This window comes from Zootermopsis nevadensis, unplaced genomic scaffold, assembly GCF_977971745.1.
Source record: "Zootermopsis nevadensis isolate Lab colony 2312 unplaced genomic scaffold, Znev_1.0 Znev_ptg000010l, whole genome shotgun sequence".
In the NCBI taxonomy this organism is placed as follows: Eukaryota; Metazoa; Arthropoda; class Insecta; order Blattodea; family Termopsidae; genus Zootermopsis; species Zootermopsis nevadensis.
Genome location: NW_028259142.1, coordinates 2252845 through 2279805, shown reverse-complemented (window position 1 = coordinate 2279805; position 26961 = coordinate 2252845). Strand labels below are relative to the sequence as shown.

General features: G+C 40.9%; 1 protein-coding gene across 1 annotated transcript; it reads left to right on the top strand.

Moving 5' to 3' along the window:
- Window positions 1–389: 389 nt before the first annotated feature.
- Window positions 390–26957, top strand: LOC110829546 (ras-related and estrogen-regulated growth inhibitor). Its single transcript, XM_022063361.2, has 6 exons — window positions 390–561; window positions 1394–1574; window positions 20125–20181; window positions 21921–21994; window positions 22469–22661; window positions 23761–26957. The coding sequence occupies exons 2-6, from the start codon at window positions 1478–1480 to the stop codon at window positions 23979–23981; spliced, it is 642 nt and encodes a 213-aa protein (XP_021919053.1). The 5' UTR covers window positions 390–561; window positions 1394–1477; the 3' UTR covers window positions 23982–26957.
- Window positions 26958–26961: the final 4 nt, after the last annotated feature.

The window sequence follows — 26961 nt, the reverse complement described above, 5'->3', positions numbered from 1 at the left end:
CTGCACTAGATGGGGGTGAGTAGTCAGCGTCACGCCCAGACCACGATTTACCCCAGGGAAAGGACCCTCGGTACCCATTGGACAGGAAGTTGGGTGGGCCACAGAACCAGTCTGGAGGAAAACTCAATTACCCCTGCCCTGGAACTAAACTCAACAGTCTTAATCGTAGTAAGACACTGTATTAAATGATTTATCCCGGCTAACGAAGATTTTAAAATAACTGGAAAACGAAGTATGCGGTAATTTTAAAGCAGATGTAAGTAAACTGCGTTGCGACGCGACTGACACAGCAGTGGAATGAGACCGCGTATGACGACGATCCCTTCGCCGACTGTACGAGCTCAGTATTTTTAGAGGTTGCTGCTAGCTACTGCTGCCGCCTAGTTCACTTAACACGAGAGCCGTAAGCCGCTCTGCGAGTGAGGTGACGGCTTCTGTCTGCTCCGGACATCGCGTTCAAGTGCTAAACCGCTGTCTCGCGCATGATACATACAGCAGATTCATGTCACAACTGACCGCGACCAGAGAATCCGACGACAGAACGACAGTTTCTAATAAAAGGTAAGACCGCAAATGAGTTCGTACGTTTTTACTTAAATGTATTGTAAATGTAGTAAGAAAAAAAACACATCCAAGAAGAAACTTAAGAGTGGATTCCGTTCTGTAACAAACTTCCATTCTTTCAGACCGTAATTTGTCTACTTCTCGTTTCCTAACTATGAACTTGCTGATTAAAGCGTACAAAATCAATCCTACATAAAATTACTGTACCTACTGCTTTATATAGGCACTAGAAAATCGCCCGTCAAGATTGAAGCAAAACCTAAAATTTTAATTAAAAAACATTTTATTGAAAACTGTAATAAATAATTACTTACCTCAGCGTAATTAAAGAATACGATACGATCTTATATCGAGGTTACAATAACTCTGATATGTTAAACAGAATTACACGCTCATAATAGTCTATCATAATACACTTTCTTTGTTCTGAGAAAACTAACAAGTAGTGTACTCCATGTTAAATCTTGACAAATTGAGTCACTTCGTGTTTCCCAGCACTATAGCAGTTAACATCTACGTTTTACATCCAAATGGATCCAGATCTCATCCAAAACGCTGTCACTCTTATATAAAAAGTTAATAAATAAAAAAAACATGCCACTGTAATCGCAAATAATGAGTTTAAAACAGGAGTACAGCCAACTCCCGAAACGTCACGTATTTTAAAAATACCCCAGACAATGGGCAATGTCCAAGATCACTGCTGCAACCAACCACGTGACCTACGATACGCACGTGTCTATACCGTAACGTAATTACACGCATCAACATTATATGCATTAAAAGACGACGTTTCAATCACCAAGTTTCTTTCATTTGACTTTAACAGAGATCCAGATTCATCGCTCGCGTTCGAGAAGCAAATCAGTCCATCGCCTCAGACGGGCACCAGATGACGCCCTGAGGGGTAAACATGACCTCGAACGCCATCCGCGGGATACGCCGCAAGAAATCTTCGCTATCGGAGGTGAAGGTGGCCGTCATAGGCGCACCAGCCGTGGGTAAAAGTGGTGAGTACTCGGAAAACAAAAAAAACTATGACAGCTCCTCTGAGCACGGAGATGGACCAAAGCGTTCCATGAAAGGGAGAGTATTATTTGGAATGGGAAAGACTGTCTCTGTGGCAACGCGGCCTCTAACGGGCCTATGTCCAATCTGGAGCAGCGGTAGGATGACGTTACTCGTGACAGGAGTAAACTTAAGAACTCATCAGAGAAAAATCTATCTCACTGTCACTTCACACACCACAAATCCCACACGGGTTGCTTTGTGCGCGAACCCGGGCATCCGCGGTCAGAATCCTGCCACTAGCCACCTGATCCATGGTACGGCCCAAAAGGCGATGAATTTATTGGCCAGCTGAGCGACTATTAGATTCTCAAGGCCGGTTCTACTACACGCAGTGAGTTTCTCGATCGCATAACTAAAAATCCCCAACTCATTATAAACGGGAATTATTTCCTTAAACAGCGTTAACCACTTGATCTATGTAATAGTGAAGTGTTTTCTTTGCGGTAAGGACTCAATCCCTTATATATTATTTTTAAAAGTGAACAATTTTCTTGAGTATGTTATGGTTAACAAACAACTCGATAAAAGGAGTTTGTAAAGCGAAATAAACTTGAAGAATATTTTGCATATTCTGAACATACGATATCAATTCTTAACAGACAAATGCAAAGGACAGAGACATGCGAAGTTAAGTGCTCAAATACATTCATCAATTGCAAAAACAATTTAAAATGTTTGTTGTATCAGCTCGATTTCTTCCGTCTTGTAATTCAGTGCACACTTTTCTTAACGAATATTTTGCCTTTTAAACCTCAGACTACTAATAGATTACGCGTGTTGGTTGTAACGTTTACACGGCGGGGAAACTCTGGGTGGATTTTTCGTTTCTATACCAAAGACATTTGCGAATAAAACGTCTGAGTCACCGCGGGAAACAAAAATACACACTTCGGCATTCGCTCCATATAAATCGTTGAATCGTGGGCGAAAAAGAAACATTGATCCGCACAATAAAATCTGCTAGCTTCGAATTGCACAGATGAAGAGTAACGATCTGTTTATAGCCTATGACTGCGTGCAAACTACGGCCCGCGACAATATTCGGATACTACTTGATTATAGTTTATTTATTTATTATTTAGTGTTCCGTCTGACGACAGGTCCATATGAACAGGATCCTTCCATCCTTTTCTCGGACTGGGACCTGTTCATATACGTTCTTGGCAGATGATCCAGAAGTGGTTTGCCATTGCCTTCTTCTGTGTGTGAATGGAGTAATTGTTGGGATGCCACGGAGAAAAACTCCGTGTTGCCTAGACCACGGCCTTGCCCAACACAAGTTATAAATTCGGGCACCGCCGGGAATCGAACCCGAGACCCCAGGATTACAAGGCCAGCGTTCTAACCGCTAGACCACCTCATCTTATTATTATTTAGTGTTCTGTCTGACGACAGGTCCATATGAATAGGATCCTTCGATCCTTTTCTCGGACTGGGACCTGTTCATATACGTTCTTGGCAGATGATCCAGAAGTGGTTTGCCATTGCCTTCTTCTGTGTGTGAATGGAGAAACCGGGGAAGCCCCCGGAGGAAAACTCCGTGTTGCCTAGACCACGGCCTTGCCCAACACAAGTTATAAATTCGGGCTCAGAAGTTAAAAAATACATAATAAACACTTGCAGTATTCGAACGCCTCAGTAAAATTCTTGAAATAAAGAAAACTAAATTCACGTTTTCTTCAGTTACTCCTCCAATACAAAGTGATAATACAGAGATCACGGGAAAGTTTCAAAAGGATCCGTTTATACACGATTTCGTCAAAATATGAGAGACTGAAAGAAACATTGTTCAACACTTCGCTACGCGTAAAAAACGCCTGTCACTAATACGACAAAAGCGGGAAGTGATCGAATTAATAGCAGGTGAAATGTTGTAAGTGAAGTTCCATCACGATGACAACGTGTTGGCTCGATTCCACTCTGTTAGTTACGTCCAGCCCATGGATAATAGGGCTGTTTGTACTGATCCGCCATTATGCCACCCACTACCACAAGATCAGTGCGGGGAACATCAAGCCAGTGTTGTACTACAGTACAGACAGAGTCAAGATGGGAAGCGGTTCAATGATTAAGCACCGTGGAAGTGGTCGTAGTTTATTTTAAGATCAGTTTGTTTCTTCACTTCCTACGTGCTCTTTTTAAAGTGTTACGTCTGGCCTCGTGGCGCTGACTGTGCGTAAAGGTAATTACGAATCCAGGTCGTGAACATAAAAACCGAAGATCCACGTCGTGGCGTGGCACATTTTCACACTGAAACTTTCCTAGCCGCGTGTTGATCCAAAGAATATTCCTTCAAAATTTCTATTTGTTTAAGACCAGACGCATTACGAGGATCTGTTACGATAGTGACACGCAAAGATTGTGCAAAGCTTATCATTTTGCTGGAATTTGAAAGACGATGAAGGCTCGCGGAATTTTGATGAGGAAACCTGGGAAAAATTCCCCTCCGCCCAATCCAGCGCCTTGTGTGAAGACATCGCGACGCTCAGCGTCAGTTTGGCAGCGGCCTGTATGGGGTTCGAGGCTCGTCTGCGGATATCTGGATTCCTGCGTCGCCGTGCAGACGCTCGGCGTCCAGTCGACCGGTATCTCGAGGCTCTTCGCTTCAATCGGAATCTTCTTTTTGAGATGAAAGAATATTCGTCGCGATGTTCAGCGTCGTATGGTGTCTCGATTCTCGTCCTTCCTATATTCAGATTCTTCAAACACATCGTAGCTCAGAATGCGCTTTGTCAGAATCCCCCGATATATAGTCTGGCATCGTGAAACGAGTGTTGAACTCTGAAATAATATTTATATCCTTTTCTGACCAGATGTTGCACAGAATTGCTTTATCATTTGTGAAACATCAGCAGCACGTCTGTTATACAGAAGTGTCGATACACAAACGTTCTTCACACGACGTCAGGCCCAACAAAAACCAGCGACAGTTATCTGAAGAAGTACCAACACGAAAGAATGGTAACTACCGGCTCGAAGAATTAAAACAAAGCTCCTTCTAAAGAAAGAGCGAACTTATTCATTTTTCGTCTCTTAACCTAATAATCTCTTATTATAGTTTAATGAGTAAATTGGTGGTCTTAATTACCGGACAGATGTCTTTTAAATCGCTACCTTAATAATAATCACAAAAATACACGCTCCTTTATAAACCTCGTTAATTTATTTAATATTTCCAATCCACAATCTCTTAATATAGTAGGCGACTTTTTGGGCTATGATATCTCAGCCTATATTTTAACGGAAAATACATTTCTGTTAAGGCTTGTCATCTAGAAGAAACAGAGAATGTGATAAAACGGATAAATGTTGACGTCATGCTGGGCTGTGCAAGAGGATAACACAGATAACCTCCAACTCTGGCTCCGAGGCTTATGGGGAATGCACTCTGTTAAAACTATATATAAATTATGGATCGGTGAGGATTTTGTTGGGAACGGATACGACCAATTCTAAGTTCCGATTCCAAAAACTTATTCGTCATGAAACAGCTCTACCATGGTTAGGAATTTCTTTCGAAAGCGGACGAAAACGGTGCCTTGTGCCGCGATTTCAGCCTGAGATCAGTGGTGTACTTTGCCAGGGGAAGAAACTTTATGGTACGGCGTGCTGATAGAATTCAGCAGTTCACTACAAACATTTCGGCCCAAAACACATGTTGTTCAAGTCTCTCCACACTTTTTACTATGAACTATTTAACAGCGTAAATCTTCTAGTATTATAGACAACATAACAGTGGTTGAGTTGGTTCAACTTGTAAAATATTTGTTTATTTATCGACGATGGCATATAAGAAGATTATGAACTGAAATTGTTTTAAGAATGTGAAATAATGACATATTCTATGCATTTGCCCTAGAATTTCCTGGAGATACTACAAAAACCCACAAAAGAGTTAAATCAGAACAGACAGCCTCCAAACCCTGGACCTTCCGAATAAAAATCCGAATTGCTAAGCAATCAACCGAGACAAACCAGCTGGACAATGATACTGTCGGGTAGCTGAAATGACGTACGTCTTCCTGCATACGCGTGACGACAGTCAAGCAAACGTCTTCGGCGAGTCCTCTCAGCAAATAATAATTCACTACTTTCCAGTTTGATCCCAGATGTTTTATTGCGCACATTTTCCGAGACACGTCCTGGTAAAGACTATGTACGGCATTATTACAACAGCGAATCAGAACCAGAAATTACGTGTGAGAACGCAGTCTTTGGGTTATTCCGACGTCCACGCCTTCAGTACTAACTAACTAACTAACTAGATGGCTTACCGAACCCGAAGGTTCATCACCGAATTAACCAAAGCCCTCCACCGGACCCTGTCCTGGGCCAACAAAATCCAGTTTCCTTCAACTCCTATCTCCCTTAGATCCCGCCTGAGATTATCCTCCCATCTACGTCTAGGTCTCCACAGCGGTCTCTTCCCTTCAGGTTTCCCAACCCATACCCGGTGCACACCTCTTGTCCCATCCATGCGCGCTACATGTCCCGCCCATCTCATTCTTCTCGACTTAATCACCCTGACAATACTGGGGGAGCAGTACAGATTTTTAAGCTCGTCATTGTGCAGTTTTCTCCACGCCCCATCGTCTTCCCTCTTAGGCCCAAATATCCTAGAAGACATAAAACTTTCGTCCCTAAGACTGCCAAACTGACGTTCGCACATCTAAGATCCACCATCAGCCCATGAATGCTTCATTCAGTGACGCCTCTTCAAATCTCGAGCCACCACGTGCCTGCTCTTACTTATTTTAAGCACTACAAGTTTGTTATTAGACACTTGCTGTGATGAAGGTCGTGCTCTGTGGACATTACTGAAATGGAAAACGGCGGTGGATCTGTGAGCCAACACTAAACAAACAAAACGATGTTAATATCAAACTCTACATTCTCATCTATGCAAGACATTGAATGATATTCATAACATGGTGCGCAGAAAGAAATTCCACGAGTCATCGTCAGTCTTTGACATCTTCGACATTGAAATCGCAGTGTAAAAAACGCCTGTCTGCAGTTTCGGGAGAAATAAATCCGAGAACTCATGTTTTATCTCAATGACGGACAAGGTATACTTGCAGAAGGCAATTTCTGCCAATGAGATTCGATGTTTTCGAGGCAGTATCCTCCAAAACGTTGCCAACGCGCTGATATTCTCACCAACTAATCGTTCGTAACATTAAACGGCGAACCTCTTTTACTGCTGGCTGTAACAGCACTCACTTAATTGAACAATTCTCTTACTGCAAAACTGCTCAGTAAAAATAAGTTGTCTTGGTGAACATTCAAAGAAAACATGCATTTCGCTTAGGATGGGTGCACGGTTTACTTCCGTTGTGAAAATTTCAAAACACAGTTAAGTCTACAAAAATAAACAAAATGAGTGGCATTTAACTTTACGATGTGAATCATCATTAAATAATACATTTCAAGTTCTCAGCGACAGGTGAATGAATATATCCGTCTTCTGGGTTATTGCGCTGTGTAGTCTGGTCGATGTTAACCAACGTTTCAGAGGTCATACTACTAATGACGGAGACAGTATGACCTCTGAAACGTTGGTTAAAATCGACCAGACTACACAGCGCAACAACCCAGAAGACAGAAATCTTCATACTCATCGCCCTGATGACGGAGTCAGTATGACCTCCGAAACGTTGGTTAACATCGACCAGACTACACAGCGCAACAACCCAGAAGACAGAAATCTTCATACTCTGATGACGGAGTCAGTATGACCTCCGAAACGTTGGTTAACATCGACCAGACTACACAGCGTAACAACCCAGAAGACAGAAATCTTCATACTCTGATGACGGAGGCAGTATGACCTCTGAAACGTTGGTTAACATCGACCAGACTACACAGCGCAACAACCCAGAAGACAGAAATCTTCATACTCACCGCTGTGAGAACCTCAAGTCTTACAGGTGAATGAATGTTAGTGTCACGTGGTCCAAATGAAGACCAAGTTCGTAATATAAGGAGGGATATCAAATCTTTTACAAAATGTGACAACGTTTAAATATTAATAGACGTGAAGTAAATCAAACGGATGGTAATCGTCAATCCCAAAATGATCCAACTGGTTATGTTGTATGCTATCAAAACCTCGTCCGTCCTTAAAACTCTTAAATCATTAAATCAACAGACGAATAAAAATGTCCTATAATACGCATTTCTTTGGTTACACACGATGGTTAAAAACCTTTAAAGAAACATTTTCAAATTATTTTTTTCGGATACAACGAATTACATCTGAAAACACGCTCAGAATAATGGGGACACGATATCAACAAAACTCAGGAACATAAATAAATACTTCTGGCAAGTGGATGATTGCCTGTGTACTAAATTAGAACAAAGCCAGTCAGTCAGTGAATGATGTTCTCGATATAAAGGAACTTACTTCAGGGCATTCAGCGATTATCAAGTCGAGACATGTACACAATACTTGGAACTAGTGAGGTCACTGTACCGAAAACTCCATGATGCACAGCCACTTCCTGGTTTCATAGGCGTACTGTCTGAGTTCCAGCTTGAAGTCGTTTTACAAAACCGCCCAATGTACATGTGCGCACAGAAGGAAGATCTTTAAGACATCGCCTTCTTTGACGTAAATTAACGCAGATTAAGCGAACGAAAAACATCCTGTACAGCTCTTCCCCCTACATTACAGCTTTCACTAATGACGAGCAATATTTAAGCACTGCTTTATAGTTCTAAAACACATATTTCATCGCGGGTGTACTGATCTGGTACCATATCCTCACAAATCCTTGAAATATTATTAAATTTCCCGTAAATAATGACGGGTAGACCTAAGATCATGCCACGGTTGTCTAGCGGTTAGAACGCTGGCCTTGTGATCCTGGGGTCTCGGGTTCGATTCCCGGCAGTGCCCGAATTTATAACTTGTGTTGGGCAAGGCCGTGGTCTAGGCAACACGGAGTTTTCCTCCGTGGCATCCCAACAATTACTCCATTCACACACAGAAGAAGGCAATGGCAAACCACTTCTGGATCATCTGCCAAGAACGTATATGAACAGGTCCCAGTCCGAGAAAAGGATGGAAGGATCCTGTTCATATGGACCTGTCGTCAGACAGAACACTACAAATAAATAAAATAAATAATACAGCTCTTCCCCCTACATTACAGCTTTCACTAATGACGAGCAATATTTAAGCACTGCTTTATAGTTCTAAAACACATATTTCATCGCGAGTGTACTGATCTGGTACCATATCCTCACAAATCCTTGAAATATTATTAAATTTCCCGTAAATAATGACGGGTAAACCTAAGATCATGAATTAAAACATTTTTTTTAAACGTTTAACAAGGCAACATATACAAATTAAAATCATTCCTTATTTTTGAATAATTAACGAAATCTGTGAAGTGTTAACACGTAAACATCTCGATTCTGAAGGATTCTGACGATGGCTTAATACGCTGTCTTGCAATACAATCTTACCTTGTCCATCATCTGATGAGAAAAGTTCCAGAAATCGAACAATCTGTTTTTCTGTGTTGTATAGAAGTATATACGTAGTAGGCCATGGCTGAGTGAACAGGTTTTCAAGTGCATTGTTTGCACAAAGCAAGACATAAAATTTAAAATTAAATAATGCTGAATAACAAATTACAAATAAAATAATTATTTATCTTTGTTTAATTAAAGAACATAATCAGTTCTAATGGAGTGAAATATCAAATATAATGTTGTATCGAGGTTATAATAACCGCTGTGTTTGTATACCTTAAACAAATACAATTTGCAGGCAGTATCTATGCAGTTCGTTAGTTCCCCCCCCCCCAATTAATCCATGACAGATGCACCAAGACAACAGAAATGTTAAATTCATTGCTTCCGTGTTCTATAAATTACGTCGTAATCTTAAGACGTAAAAATCACGAATCTAACGAAACATGCAGTCCGTTGTTGCCAAAACTAATTATGCATTTAAGGAATATCCCATAATTAACAGATCCACGAACCTCAGCCAGGACGGATAATTAAAATCAGATCCTACGAAACACGAATCAGTCATGCCAACCGCTGGAAAGTGACTCGGGGGTTCTTTAATACCGTTTGAAGATTTAATCCCTCTCTGCAAAGCGATTTTAATTAATTTTTTCTGAAAGTTCGACGGATTAAAACTATTTTCTATTAACCGCATATCACAATCTTGCATTAACTTCACGATTTGAACAATATTACATCGGACGTCGACACCGGTGCAGGGCTGGTCCTGCTATCCTCCATCTTCATCGGATATCTCACTTTCTTATTCAAACTACGACATCCATCCACAACCTTTCTTCCTCCCAAATACGTACGCACGTATATTACTTAAAACTTTACCAAATCTCGTTTTCGTATTATTTATTCTCTATTTTATTTTCAACATTTCAATTATTCACACAACTCCATTTAAAAGCTTATTCTTTTTCTCAGACCTATTTATTTTCAAAGCAAGTTTAAAAAAATCGCCTGTATCTTTAGAATCCTTTCACAAGTGCTGAATGAGACTTCAAAGCTGTACGACTATTACCAACCTACTAAGACTCCATGTCCCTCTGTTTACACTCAGAATAAACCTCCATAGCAGCGAGAACATATTTTCGTTGCATCGTGGCTGGATACTGTGGGCGACGCCGGAATTTTGGCACACCGCTGTGCGTGTCTGACAGGTGTGTGCACTGATCCGATCTCATGTATAGCCTCAAACTATTTCCGTTCTATGATTACAGCGTAACATTGATGTGACAGTCATCAGCAAAGTTCAGATACTTGTAGTAGAATGTAACGGGAGAACAAATAAAGTGTTTGTCGAAGAGCTTCATACTTTTTGCGTCTTCACTAAATATTATTAGGGCGGAGCACGTGGAACAAACTGGAGAGATCAGAAATCCGTAACCAATAGGACTAATTTAATTATAAACTACTTTAATATTTTAATATTTTCCGTCAAATCACAATTTTAATAAGATAATAAAATATAAAATATTTAAAATATCATTTCACGTTCCGCATCGAATGATCCATTTACAAATTGGAACGTCTCTTACGACATGTTTCGGTTATATTTAACCGTCCTCAGGTATAAATTAGATTGGTAAATTTAAAACTCGAATTACAATCATTTACAATGTTATGCAGTTTATTAAAATGTTCTTATCAGATTACTCTTATATATTAGAACGAAGGTATTGTTTTTTATATGGCGTGGTTCATCTGATGTTCAATATTAGTCGGTGATGAGTTGATAGAGACATGACGTGTCTGGCGGAAGACATCTAGAAGTATTATTGTGTCGGGTCGAGGTTTAATACTGAATTGCTTTCGTTCTAATATATAAGAGTAATCTGATAAGAACATCTTCAACAAACCGCATAACATTGTAAATGATTGTAATTCGAGTTTTAAATTTACCAATCTAATTTATACCTGAGGACGGTTAAATATAACCGAAACATGTCGTAAGAGAAACGTTCCAATTTGTAAATCGATCATTCGATGCGAAACGTGAAAATGATATTTTAAATATTTTATATATTTTATTATCTTATTAAAAATTGTGATTTGACGGAAAATATTAAAATATTAACCTACTTCACAATATGACGCAACTATACTACCTTATAAACTACTTGTTTAATTTTTAATTAATAAACAATTTTTCTACATTTTTGTATATGGCCTAGCCAGTGAACCAATTACCTAGAACATAAAAGTATTTTTATTGTTTAAGTTTCGATAAAGCCATGATTAAAATAACCCTTTTAAAACAGTCACACTTCATCGCCTGTATTAATTTTCCCTTAATTTAGGCAACACGGGGCATTCCATTAGAGACGTTTGCACGTGGAGAGAGAGAGCAGTATTTAAGGAAACTAATAGCATTATATAAAATCAAAATAAATAATGTACACGTGGGAAATCAGCTTTGGCAAGCGCTGGTCTCTCAAAAGTTAAACATACCCACAAGCTTGCCCTCATTTTCGGGTCTACATATTGTGCGTGTTAATAAATTCTGTTCATCTTGCGAAATAAGAGTTTAGCCCGAATTATGTTAAACAGCCCGTGGCGGATTGGTCCAAGGACAAAGTTAACGCAACTCCAGAAAGCCAAATTATTTCTCCCTATTTCTCCAGATATCCAATTTACAACCAACCTACAAACTCGATGCAGTTAATGTCAACGTGAGAGTCCCGTAGTTGTGTACGCATCTTCAAGTCCTCTCAAAACTATTCTAAAATACCAAGTTATAAGATTTTAAAGTTTATTAACCCAAATACCTGGTCAATAATAACACAGGTTTGTACGGGGGATATGCATGAGTTCTCACTAATGACGCTAGACGGCAGAATGTTCTGTTATACAAATGCTGCGACTATTAGGCAACTTTTAGAATTTTTCTAAAGGCGGTAACGATGTAAAAATGATTTTATTTTATTTAGTGTTCTGTGTGACGACAGGTCCATATGAACAGGATCCTTCCATCCTTTTCTCGGACTGGGACCTGTTCATATACGTTCTTGGCAGATGATCCAGAAGTGGTTTGCCATTGCCTTCTTCTGTGTGTGAATGGAGTAATTGTTGGGATGCCACGGAGGAAAACTCCGTGTTGCCTAGACCACGGCCTTGCCCAACACAAGTTATAAATTCGGGCACCGCCGGGAATCGAACCCGAGACCCCAGGATTACAAGGCAACTAGCGCCAGAGTTGTATTAATGGACTGTCAGACTGTGGCCACTTCATTCTCCGTCATGAACAAGGCAGTCTTTGAAACGTTGGCTGCAGTCCGGCAAGCACCTAACTTTCACTTGTTGCATAGCTCCATGACGGTCACGTTCAGGTAGTGAGATCGTATTTATTTATGCAACTGGATGAACGCCCAGCGTCATAATTCCACGATGTAAAATCAGTGTCTACAGTAAGAATCCCATTTCATGTTGGGCAGTTTCACTGTTCTCATAAATTAACAAACTGCTAAACATTCCATTAAGAGTCGTGTGCATTGGTGAAAATACATGATCTGTGATCTCTCTTTAATCTTGCTTCGTATGTAAAATGCTGTATGTAAGACTTGAGGTTCTCACAGCGGTGAGTATGAAGATATCCGTCTTCTGGGTTGTTGCGCTGTGTAGTCTGGTCGATGTTTACCAACGTTTCAGAGGTCATACTGCCTCCGTCGTCAGAGTATGAAGATTTGCGTCTTCTGGGTTTTTGCGCTGTGTAGTCTGGTCGATATTAACCAACGTTTCAGAGGTCATACTGCCTCCGTCATCAGGGCGATGAGTATGAAGATTTCTGTCTTCTGGGTTGTTGCGCTGTGTAGTCTGGTCGATGTTTACCAACGTTTCAGAGGTCATACTGCCTCCGTCGTCAGAGTATGAAGATTTGCGTCTTCTGGGTTTTTGCGCTGTGTAGTCTGGTCGATATTAACCAACGTTTCAGAGGTCATACTGCCTCCGTCATCAGGGCGATGAGTATGAAGATTTCTGTCTTCTGGGTTGTTGCGCTGTGTAGTCTGGTCGATGTTTACCAACGTTTCAGAGGTCATACTGCCTCCGTCGTCAGAGTATGAAGATTTGCGTCTTCTGGGTTGTTGCGCTGTGTAGTCTGGTCGATATTAACCAACGTTTCAGAGGTCATACTGCCTCCGTCATCAGGGCGGTGAGTATGAAGATTTCTGTCTTCTGGGTTGTTGCGCTGTGTAGTCTGGTCGATGTTTACCAACGTTTCAGAGGTCATACTGCCTCCGTCGTCAGAGTATGAAGATTTGCGTCTTCTGGGTTTTTGCGCTGTGTAGTCTGGTCGATATTAACCAACGTTTCAGAGGTCATACTGCCTCCGTCATCAGGGCGATGAGTATGAAGATTTCTGTCTTCTGGGCTGTTGCGCTGTGTAGTCTGGTCGATATTAACCAACGTTTCAGAGGTCATACTGCCTCCGTCATCAGGGCGATGAGTATGAAGATTTCTGTCTTCTGGGCTGTTGCGCTGTGTAGTCTGGTCGATATTAACCAACGTTTCAGAGGTCATACTGCCTCCGTCATCAGGGCGATGAGTATGAAGATTTCTGTCTTCTGGGCTGTTGCGCTGTGTAGTCTGGTCGATGTTTACCAACGTTTCTGAGGTCATACTGCCTCCATCATCAGGGCGATGAGTATGAAGATTTCTGTCTTCTGGGCTGTTGCGCTGTGTAGTCTGGTCGATGTTTACCAACGTTTCTGAGGTCATACTGCCTCCATCATCAGGGCGATGAGTATGAAGATTTCTGTCTTCTGGGCTGTTGCGCTGTGTAGTCTGGTCGATGTTTACCAACGTTTCTGAGGTCATACTGCCTCCATCATCAGGGCGATGAGTATGAAGATTTCTGTCTTCTGGGCTGTTGCGCTGTGTAGTCTGGTCGATATTAACCAACGTTTCAGAGGTCATACTGCCTCCGTCATCAGGGCGATGAGTATGAAGATTTCTGTCTTCTGGGCTGTTGCGCTGTGTAGTCTGGTCGATGTTTACCAACGTTTCTGAGGTCATACTGCCTCCATCATCAGGGCGATGAGTATGAAGATTTCTGTCTTCTGGGCTGTTGCGCTGTGTAGTCTGGTCGATGTTTACCAACGTTTCTGAGGTCATACTGCCTCCATCATCAGGGCGATGAGTATGAAGATTTCTGTCTTCTGGGCTGTTGCGCTGTGTAGTCTGGTCGATATTAACCAACGTTTCAGAGGTCATACTGCCTCCGTCATCAGGGCGATGAGTATGAAGATTTCTGTCTTCTGGGCTGTTGCGCTGTGTAGTCTGGTCGATGTTTACCAACGTTTCTGAGGTCATACTGCCTCCGTCATCAGGGCGATGAGTATGAAGATTTCTGTCTTCTGGGCTGTTGCGCTGTGTAGTCTGGTCGATATTAACCAACGTTTCAGAGGTCATACTGCCTCCGTCATCAGGGCGATGAGTATGAAGATTTCTGTCTTCTGGGCTGTTGCGCTGTGTAGTCTGGTCGATGTTTACCAACGTTTCTGAGGTCATACTGCCTCCATCATCAGGGCGATGAGTATGAAGATTTCTGTCTTCTGGGCTGTTGCGCTGTGTAGTCTGGTCGATATTAACCAACGTTTCAGAGGTCATACTGCCTCCGTCATCAGGGCGATGAGTATGAAGATTTCTGTCTTCTGGGCTGTTGCGCTGTGTAGTCTGGTCGATATTAACCAACGTTTCAGAGGTCATACTGCCTCCGTCATCAGGGCGATGAGTATGAAGATTTCTGTCTTCTGGGCTGTTGCGCTGTGTAGTCTGGTCGATGTTTACCAACGTTTCTGAGGTCATACTGCCTCCATCATCAGGGCGATGAGTATGAAGATTTCTGTCTTCTGGGCTGTTGCGCTGTGTAGTCTGGTCGATATTAACCAACGTTTCAGAGGTCATACTGCCTCCGTCATCAGGGCGATGAGTATGAAGATTTCTGTCTTCTGGGCTGTTGCGCTGTGTAGTCTGGTCGATGTTTACCAACGTTTCTGAGGTCATACTGCCTCCATCATCAGGGCGATGAGTATGAAGATTTCTGTCTTCTGGGCTGTTGCGCTGTGTAGTCTGGTCGATATTAACCAACGTTTCAGAGGTCATACTGCCTCCGTCATCAGGGCGATGAGTATGAAGATTTCTGTCTTCTGGGCTGTTGCGCTGTGTAGTCTGGTCGATATTAACCAACGTTTCAGAGGTCATACTGCCTCCGTCATCAGGGCGATGAGTATGAAGATTTCTGTCTTCTGGGCTGTTGCGCTGTGTAGTCTGGTCGATGTTTACCAACGTTTCTGAGGTCATACTGCCTCCATCATCAGGGCGATGAGTATGAAGATTTCTGTCTTCTGGGCTGTTGCGCTGTGTAGTCTGGTCGATGTTTACCAACGTTTCAGAGGTCATACTGCCTCCGTCATCAGGGCGATGAGTATGAAGATTTCTGTCTTCTGGGCTGTTGCGCTGTGTAGTCTGGTCGATGTTTACCAACGTTTCAGAGGTCATACTGCCTCCGTCGTCAGAGTATGAAGATTTGCGTCTTCTGGGTTTTTGCGCTGTGTAGTCTGGTCGATATTAACCAACGTTTCAGAGGTCATACTGCCTCCGTCATCAGGGCGATGAGTATGAAGATTTCTGTCTTCTGGGTTGTTGCGCTGTGTAGTCTGGTCGATGTTTACCAACGTTTCAGAGGTCATACTGCCTCCGTCGTCAGAGTATGAAGATTTGCGTCTTCTGGGTTTTTGCGCTGTGTAGTCTGGTCGATATTAACCAACGTTTCAGAGGTCATACTGCCTCCGTCATCAGGGCGGTGAGTATGAAGATTTCTGTTTTCTGGGTTGTTGCGCTGTGTAGTCTGGTCGATGTTTACCAACGTTTCAGAGGTCATACTGCCTCCGTCGTCAGAGTATGAAGATTTGCGTCTTCTGGGTTTTTGCGCTGTGTAGTCTGGTCGATATTAACCAACGTTTCAGAGGTCATACTGCCTCCGTCATCAGGGCGATGAGTATGAAGATTTCTGTCTTCTGGGCTGTTGCGCTGTGTAGTCTGGTCGATATTAACCAACGTTTCAGAGGTCATACTGCCTCCATCATCAGGGCGATGAGTATGAAGATTTCTGTCTTCTGGGCTGTTGCGCTGTGTAGTCTGGTCGATGTTTACCAACGTTTCAGAGGTCATACTGCCTCCGTCATCAGGGCGATGAGTATGAAGATTTCTGTCTTCTGGGCTGTTGCGCTGTGTAGTCTGGTCGATGTTAACCAACGTTTCAGAGGTCATACTGCCTCCGTCATCAGGGCGATGAGTATGAAGATTTCTGTCTTCTGGGCTGTTGCGCTGTGTAGTCTGGTCGATGTTTACCAACGTTTCAGAGGTCATACTGCCTCCGTCGTCAGAGTATGAAGATTTGCGTCTTCTGGGTTTTTGCGCTGTGTAGTCTGGTCGATATTAACCAACGTTTCAGAGGTCATACTGCCTCCGTCATCAGGGCGATGAGTATGAAGATTTCTGTCTTCTGGGTTGTTGCGCTGTGTAGTCTGGTCGATGTTAACCAACGTTTCTGAGGTCATACTGCCTCCATCATCAGGGCGATGATTATGAAGATTTATGTCTTCTGGGTTGTTGCGCTGTGTAGTCTGGTCGACCAGACTACACAGCGCAATAACCCAGAAGACGGATATCTTCAAAATGCTGTATGTTTGGTAAAAACACTAACGATTAATTATACGGAACAGAGTCCATCTTGACAAGATATTGGCCGTTCAAGAAATACACTGCTTTATATGGAACCCCAAAGTTCATTGCCTTGTCCAAAAGAGCCCGCCAATGGACAAATCCTTAAACATGCGAATCCAAACCACACCGTCACATCCTAACTCTTCAATATAAAATGTTACCATTTACCAACTGAAAGTGTGTATTAATTTCTTGTCTTTCGTATTCGTGCTACATGCCCAGAATACATCGTCCTCATCCATATTATATTTGTCAAAATGCCTCAGTAGATGTTATCAAGTAATTGAAAGTAAATTTCCCAAGTTTTCTCCAGAACTTCTAATTATAGCCGACAAATGTTCATGAGTATTAAACGTAAACGAAGTTGCCTTCACTTTGACATAAACCGAGATGAAGCCCGTAGCTTAGAACCAAATGTGTCGCCTCATCTACCGTACGTCACGTACACGAAATGAGCTTTCCCACTGCTGTCTTACCGGCACGACTGTCCTCGACGTCCTGAGTTCGCTTCAAGGTAAGCGACTTCACCTTGGCACAGTGACCTGCTCGCCTGCATCATAACAGATTTCGCCGACAAATCACCACCGTCTCGACAGTTATCTTGACTACAAGAGTTACACAGAGATTCCACGTCACAATTGCCACGAAGCTTTCCCGTCCGGCCGACATTTGAATTGGTGTCACTGATGAGAAATGAGTAGTTTCTGAAAACTTCACGTAATTAACTCGTGCTATTTTGTAGATACGTTTTGTGAAAACATCAGTAATTGATAAATCCTTGCTTACAGTAATTAAACCTCTTTCCCTAATTCATTTAAAAGCAATAACTACAGCCTGGTTGAAGTGGACATTCGCGTATGTTCTTATAGCCAATGTCCAAGACTGTAATTGTCAAAGGTAACGGAAGAGTTTCGAACACGTGGAATCTGATTATCAGTTCGATGTTTTACCGACCAGCCAGTTGGCTCTGTCAGAAGTCAGGAACTATTGCTAAAAAAAAACCCAGACATGTCTGTCTCAAAGGTTTCGTTTGTAAATATCCTGAGACCTTGGAAAAGACTCTTATATCTCAAACAAAATTAAAACAAAGTTTAAAAAACGACAGACATAAGAAACGTTAAAATCCCTTCTGGAACCGTTATAATGCATTAAACGAATTCAAGGACAGCGACATTTCAAATTATACAAGCTACAGTTTTTTTGCGAACAAAATTTTACGTCAAAATTGAATAAACAGGATTTTCACGCCGCACTTAAAGCAAACCTAAAATCACGCATGTAAAACCATCAATAAACGTTTGGTAGGTTATATTAAGTTCTTTATTGAAGAGATGATAATGTTGCGTCATATTGTGTTGAATATATATTTGTTCAATTTTATCAGTCTAATCACAATAAACCGCCACGGTGGTCTAGCGGTTAGAACGCTGGCCTTGTAATCCTGGGGTCTCGGGTTCGATTCCCGGAGGTGCCCGAATTTATAACTTGTGTTGGGCAAGGCCGTGGTCTAGGCAACACGGAGTTTTCCTCCGTGGCATCCCAACAATTACTCCATTCACACACAGAAGAAGGCAATGGCAAACCACTTCTGGATCATCTGCCAAGAACGTATATGAACAGGTCCCAGTCCGAGAAAAGGATGGAAGGATCCTGTTCATATGGACCTGTCGTCAGACAGAACACTAAATAAAAATAAATAATCACAATAAAATATTATTATTAAATATTAAAATATTACAATTAACATTTAATATATAAAATTTAAAATATATTAAAATGATGCTCTCTATCGAAATGTTCTTTATTGAATTTTGTTAGGTTAGGTAGCGTTTTGAATTTTTTTTGGACGTTTTGACACTTATGGCCACAATTCGTAACGTCCTTACAGTACGTCACGCCTACTCACGCTTTGTCACGCTTGGTCACACTTTGTTAATCTTCGTCACATTTCGACACATTTGGTGATCCCCTGAACCTTTCATCTACTCGGAATTCAAAGAGGTTTACCCATCAAAATTCTGTATGTATTCATTGTTTTCCCCCATAATAACCACATCATCATCATCCAACTGAAGTCCCCTTTACTCCATCCCTAACAACACATGATGACGAATTTCCTTCTTAAGTAATAAAAATTACTCAAATTCTTCATCTTTCAGTCTGTGTAAGTTAAACTGTAAATAAATACAGTGAAAACGTGTTCCACATAATTCCGATGAACCTGCACGTACTTCGCTTTCAGACAGATTTTCACATATAGGTCAGTCCATTATTTTGCGCATATACTATGGATGGTCCATCTTAATTCCTTCCCATTTCCACTTCCAACAGGAATTTTCCATCTCACGTAATTTCCAAGAAACAAAATTATACGGACAGAAATAAACATATAGATAGATTCTTTTCTGTTAAATATTTATGTTCCCGCGTGAATTTAAACTGATATTCAGTCTACATTCTCGTGACTGGAGAATGTTTCCAATAAATTCAATTTCACGTTTAATCAAAGTTTCTATTTCAGACTAGTTCTGCAACAAACAAACAAATAATTCAACTGCATCCAAATATTTGGCAATAATCAGTTACTAGTAGCCTCCTAATGTTCTGTGTTCAGACACTCACTGCCAAAATAACAGCAGCGTTACTTCTAAGTTAATTTTCCAGTTTCTTTGGACAGCAGACAGGAGTGCCAACATACGAGGTGCGATCGGAAAGTTTCAAGACTGAGCCTATAGAAACCCGTACACTTATCTCGGGTATTAAATTCATCCATCACCCTCGAAGTAGTTCCCCTGGGAGTGAAGACAACGATCCCAGCGCCGCTGCCAAGCCTGGAAGCATCCCTGGAAATCTTTCTTTGCCAGCCTGTCAAGCACCATCTGCGATTCTGCCTGAATCTCTTCTATCGTCTCAAATCTCCTTCCCTTTAGCTGAATTTTCATCTTTGCGAAGAGGAAGAAGTCACACGGAGCTTAGAAAGGAAGTTGGGGTCGGTTCTTGCAAGATCTTTGAGCTCCTGACAAACGAGAAGTCGATTCCTGTGCGTGCTTCCAAGTGCACAATGTATTTGTATAATTTGAGGTTCTCACGGCGGTAGGATTTAAGATGGCTGTCTTGTGAGTAGTAGCGCAGTGTAGTCTGTTAGAAGTTTATCGATGTTTCTCATGTACGTGTTTCCGCCATCATCAGGACGACGATTAAATGTATCTGTTCTGTCTGTTACAGCATTAACTGTTCGGTTCCTGACTAGACGATACATCGGGGAGTATGACCACCAAGGAGGTTAGTCCATGCATTTAATACAAATTTCTGTGGTCGGCGTTTCGATTACGAGACAGCTATTTGTGAATTATATTTATGCAGAGTGAGCCATTTAGAAGGCAACCCAGGAAGAATTACTGGCCGCGGTACAAAAATGATGCCAGAAGCTACTGAACCTCCCAATCTCCTTCTGTAAGTTCTTTACAACAAATAAAAACTTAATAAAGCAACTGACCTGTCTGTTATGACGTCACCAAAGATTGAGGGAAAAAAAACACTGTCGTATTCAGGGTTGCATTTTGAACGGAAAAACCTGTATTGTCGTCTGTAATAACTACATTGAAGTTACTTTTGTATTTGATATGCGTTTATTTTGTGTTGTCTGACGACAACGTTAGTAGCTCACATCGTACAGCGTCAAACGACAAGATGATTAATGAATGAATTGGAACGATATTAAAGGATGTGGTCGTGGAATTATTTGAGGTACAGAACGAACCTAAGAAAACCACAAACAAAATCTCCGCCAGGAAAGTCAGTCTGTGGGCTGTGGAGTGCTAACTACTCGACCACGACTTTCGCTTGTTTATTTATTTTATCACATTCGATAGGATCGGGTTTGAAACACTGGCTATTCTTTTATGAGAAATTATTTCCCAAAATCTCCGTTATGAAGAACAGCTGCTTTATAAATTCACAACTTCATACTTCTGTGGCACAACTGTGTGCACAGAGAGAGATAGATAGAGAGAGAGATGTGTGTGTGTGTCCCCACCCAACGTTCGTCCAGCTACCATAAACCTTTCTATTTTTAAACTACTGCTGTCAGAAACAAAACAGACATTCCAACCCGTTAACAATTCGGATATCTGATAGGATTGTGAACCGTTTGGTAAAACAGACTATTTTCTGTTCGACTGTAAAAGGATTACGCTGGCCTTGTAATCCTGGGGTCTCGGGTTCGATTCCCGGCGGTGCCCGAATTTATAACTTGTGTTGGGCAAGGCCGTGGTCTAGGCAACACGGAGTTTTCCTCCGTGGCATCCCATCAATTACTCCATTCACACACAGAAGAAGGCAATGGCAAACCACTTCTGGATCATCTGCCAAGAACGTATATGAACAGGTCCCAGTCCGAGAAAAGGATGGAAGGATCCTGTTCATATGGACCTGTCGTCAGACAGAACACTAAATAAATAATAATAAATAAAAGATTCAGTTAGCTAAAATACGAGGAGATTCGGTATTCTGTTCGCGACCAAGCGCTTGGGCTCGGGGAAGATGACACGCTCACGAAGTGCCTGAAACGCTAACTGATCACGTGGATATTTATCGCACTGACTCTATTTCGCATCAAAGTGTTCAAAGTCTAGGAGAGGACTTCGAAAGACGATAGACTCAAAATTAACCAAGCATAGAAAAATAACCTGATACGAATGCAGGGCTTTCGAGTTTCACTGGACTTTTCCATCTTTTGTGATAATAAAACGTGAATTAAGGAAGAAATTACATTTGCGTATTATTCCAAAATACTCCTTCCCTCGAGGTCGAATATGAAATTTTAAAGCCACGTAGACTCCCACGTGTGTGATTTTTCGCCCTTCTTCCAAAAAGTCTATAATTAGTGACGCATTAGCACACGTGGAGGGAAATGAGAAATGTATACGTTTTAGACATGAAACCTGTGAGTAAGAAAGCATTTTGAGTAATTTAGAAAGATTCTAAACCTTATTTTAATTTAATTTAATTCTTTTGTGCAGAAAACCGCTACAAACACGAAGTCCTGGTGGACGGAGAACCTGTACTCTTTGAGATACTGGATACTTGTCCTAAGGTGATGTGACAGTAACACATATTTAAGCCTCTATTAACTATTATTTAATACCCTACATGTTTCTGTCGACCAGGCAATGGTAACTCACAGGTCACAGAAAGAAAAGAGTTAAATCAAAGAATCACCAGTTTTTGGATGAATTCAGTTCACGCCTTCAAAAATAAATTCCAAAATACCAAATTTTGTTCCGTTCATTACGAAGAGTTCCAATAACGTGCCTAGTAGCCTCCCATGTCAGTCTGTCCGTCTACATAACTCAAGACAAGACACCATAAAACAATAATGTCATTCTTAATTAGAAAGTTGGTTCACATCTTGTCAGCTTTCTTCAACGTCAGCCATCAATCAAGTGATTACAAGTGTATCCAAAACTTCATGTTGCTAGCAACTGAAAACCCACTCGATCCTGACAAAACATAAAATTGTTGAAGTCCTGTTCGTTGCTGAGGTTTTAATTCAGTTAATGTGTTGCAGAGCGAGGAAGACCTGCCAAGTGGTGAAACCCTACACTGGGCAGATGGGTGTCTGCTGGTGTACGCCATCACTGACAGACGTTCCTTCAACTTTGTGCGACGTGTCAAACAAATGCTGTGCTGTGATACGCCACTGGCACTTGTTGGTAACAAGGGGGACATGGTGCACTTACGACAAGTTAGCACTGAAGAAGGTACGACAGAATAACACAGTGTGGCCCCAATCTTAGATAACTGTTAAAATGAACACAAAATGCAAAATCATGATCTTTTCTTATCCTGATATAAATACACAGATGCAAACTGTGTTACCTCAAAACGCAAAGTTGTTTGTAGACTGTCTTCAAATGAAGCAGAGGGTAGTGCCCTGCCATTTGTGAAGCAGACTGTACAGCAGCACAATTTAAAAGTCAAAACAAGAGGGGGGGAAAAAGACAACTTATTTCTCAATTTCTCATTTTCAAATAAGCGATAATTAAAAGCCAGATGATCAAATAAGACTGACGACACACATTGTGTTCTTTTTTCACAACCCTGAGACTGCTTTTCCTTAGTTTATTTAACAATCCTTCTCAACCTGTGTGCTGTGGGAGAGTGATTATGAATGATAAGGTACTATCCCAGCATTATCAAGGAGGGACTGAGGGAAATCAAACCAAAACAAACACAGGTTGAAGAATGAACTCCGTACAACCTCTGTAACATGAAACCGGAATGCTTACCACTAGCCTGAAGCTTTCAGTCAAATACTGTTAATGAATCTCACTTTAAATTATACTAAGGGACTGGACTACAAGCCATTAATTGTCCAGCGCATTCCTTCAGCTTTTACTAACGTTGAAACTGAATCAACTTCCGCCTCTACGTGAGACGACATCAACGGTTACTTTTTATTCATTATCAAACACAATAGTGCAAAGTCTTCATGAGTACCTGGCAAACAATTCTTCTGATAAAGAAATTTCCAGCCTCTTTTCATGGAACCCAAAAATCATCACCATCCTTTCCTCCTCCTTCTTCCTCTTTCCACTTGTTTATACTTTTTTAATTTATTTCCAAATGTGTCCATGTCAAGTTGTTCTAAAATATCTTAATTTCTTCCATGGCCCAATAGACTGTATCTTGCTGCTCCATTCATGAATTTTATCTCCCTCTCTTTAATCTTCTTATTTCCATTTCCTTTGCCATCCAGTTTTCACAACGCTATCATGAGATAGCTCCTGCCACACCCAACCTCAGTAAGATCCATCTTACTGCCAGTCAATGCCTAAATTCAGTATTTAAATGTTTCAGGAGAGATACTGGCAAAGGACTATGAATGCTGGTTCAGTGAGGTAGCGGCAGCTGAACAGGTGACGCAGGTGGCTGAGGCATTCCACGAACTGTGTCGTGAGGTCTTAAGTGTCAGGCGAAAGAACAAGCAGTCGCTTCTTGACCGCATGTTGGGCAACAAGTCCGCCGGGCTCCGAGCCTATTCGAGAGGGAAAAGTGACAGTGCTCTACCGAAGGAATGAAGTCGAGGCCAGCTTCGCGGTCGCATGTCCAATTCAAATGACACTAGTCTTCCACAAAAGAAAATTCCTCCTACAACTTCAGAGTCAGTGCTCAATAGGAAGAAAATTCACAGTGATATCTCTTTACATGTAAATTTTCAATTTAATACACCTTTTTTTCAACCAGAACCATTCCTCCTACCATATTCACCTCATTTAAATTATTCAAAGACATCTTCACTCCAACATTGATCAAAATTATTCAAAATCTGACAGCAGCAAAGAGTGAAATAAAGCCATATAGCAAGAGAGGACAGATTACAACCCACAGACCCCCTGTGACCCATAAAAAGATCCAATATGGCCCATTACCTTATTCGAATATCAGTAATAAGCCTGTTCATTAATTTTATTTCTCATACATAATATGTCTAAAGACAGTAAGACAGTGTATTGTTATTGCGAGAATTTAAGACATTTTTAAATATTCAATTTTTGGGGTCCTAACACACAAACATTTACTTCTGTAATTTATTTTTGAGCTACAACTGGATAAGAGAGCACCAGAGTTTAGGGTATAATGTTTATATTATTAATAATGCAGTTTTTATGTTTGATAAACTATAATCAAATCAGTCAAATAATTACTAATTCTTTAACAGTTTCCAAACTTCTTCCCCCCAAACCCCAGTCCCACTACCCCATGGTCCGACACAGCCCGATCTGGTCCCAGAGAAAAAATTACCCAACCCTGCCATAAATGCTTCATCTTCTGTATTACATTCTTACAGTCATTATGCATTAATTAACACGCGTCAACTGTTCTTCCCAATATGAGCCACAATTTGTCTCATGTAATAAATTTGTACTACCAGGAAGATCCTCCTTAACCTTATATTCATGTGACAATGCAGAAATTAATGCCTGTCTGACACCATTTCAAGAACTAGCAGAACACCAACAAGAATCTTAACATAACCTTACTTCACGCTGGATGCAAGAAAAACTTACATAACCTTCTGTGATCACAACGGATAGTATCCTAAAGTGAACAAAAAAAGGTGATTGACTCATATATATATATATAAAACCTTGTGGCATTTATGTTTTATTCTTTCCTGTCATACAAGCTTTTAGATTTCCACTTTGCCCAATCAATTATTTGGGAATTGTGAACGAGGAAGAAAATTTCCTACAGCAAAGCATGAACTGAGGCACTCAGATTAGATGCTAAGAAGTTGAGTGAAGATCACAAAGATTTTATGTGGAAAAGTCTTCAAAGAAAATTCATGATAACAGCATCAAACATCACCATACTATCAATGAATTTTCATAATCATCAATACCACAGCATTAACAAGACTGCCAGTGCCAATGTGGAGCCACTTTTTAAGGCAGGTCTTACATCAGAACTTCTCATTTTATGAACCTCGCTATGAGTACACAGGGCATTCGAACCCTGAAGAACAATAATATACTTCCACTCTTTACTATACAGTGTGTTTTCAACTATGGATATTCTGATATACTTCTACAACAAACAATATTTGCAGCATACATAGGCAGATAAATTTGCAATATGGTGTGTCTATGTGCCATCAATATTTACCCACCTAAGATATAATAAGTAAATAATAGCATAGAATATTCCAAAATCATTCATTTTCACAAAGAAAATATTTAAGAGTACAGCAGTATTTCTCAAATAGAGGTCCAACAACTAGCACAAGTCCATGGTTTCATTTATACTTCTAAACAATTATAGAAAGAATGGGCAATGAAGATGGGAGTCTTCTGGGTCGTTGCGCCGACCCACAATACAGCCATCGTCAGATTCACGGACGTGAAAACCTCAAATCCTACAATGAAAAATGACACTACAACCATAACAACAAATTTTAAACAAGGACTTTATGGAGATAATTAACCTAACAGTACGTAAAGGGCCGACAGGGAAGGCAAAGACAATTAAAAAGTTTTATTACTCACAGGTGACGTATATGATGATGTTGAACAAGAGGATGGCTTGCACTTTTTATCTGTTCACTTTTAAACACAACACAATATAATTTACTCACTCGTTATCACTACACACCGTTGCTATATTCCGCAAAAAAATTACTGATGTCAACGCAGTTGTGGCGTGTTATCATACACATGGTCGCATATAAATATATATTAAACATAAGTCGCCATGACACGTCCGCAGTTTGATTTTTTACGTGACGTTTCACATCGTCCACGAAAGTTCTACTGCATCATCCCGTTTCCTTGTTCATAAACGTAACAGCCTCGTTAACTAACATATTCAGCAACCCTATTCCTTCGTAACAACACAAAATTATCAGTTCTTTCACTATTCGTAAGGTTACACCGAACATTTTGCACTCACCTTTCCCTACAGCACAACCACAAAGATATTCCTCTTTCCCGCGTCATGAAGTGGCGACGCCACAGAATAGTGTTCCACACTACTCTATGGCGTTTCATTCGAAGACTGATAGCAACGCTGTGCGCGTGATCATGTGTACTATAAATAACTCTGGTCTTATTCTGTCCCACTTCTTAGGTTAAGGGTTTCAAACTGCAATTTAATTCGTAGTAAAGCCGGAGACTTTTCTCTGTCATCGTTCCCAGGCCAACCCTGGGGCCCACTCAGCCTTCAATCTAATGGCCCTATCATCTGATCAATGTAATCACAGGGATTCATATTACAAATAATATAATTTATTACATTTTGGTCTTTAGTATTAAATTAAATTAGTTGGTATCTTAAAAAAAGCTATAAGAAATTGGGTTGGGTGTATGTGACGTTTACACAAATACAGCAAACAGGCAATTGGTTACAGCTCACACTTGTGTAGATCATTATCCTGTAGATGGTGGAATAGTTCTGCAATTTTACTCATGCACATTCCACATCTTTCTGAAAATAACTTATGACGACACACATCTTATCAATATGCAATAAACATCTGCAATTTGAATTAAAATTCACTAA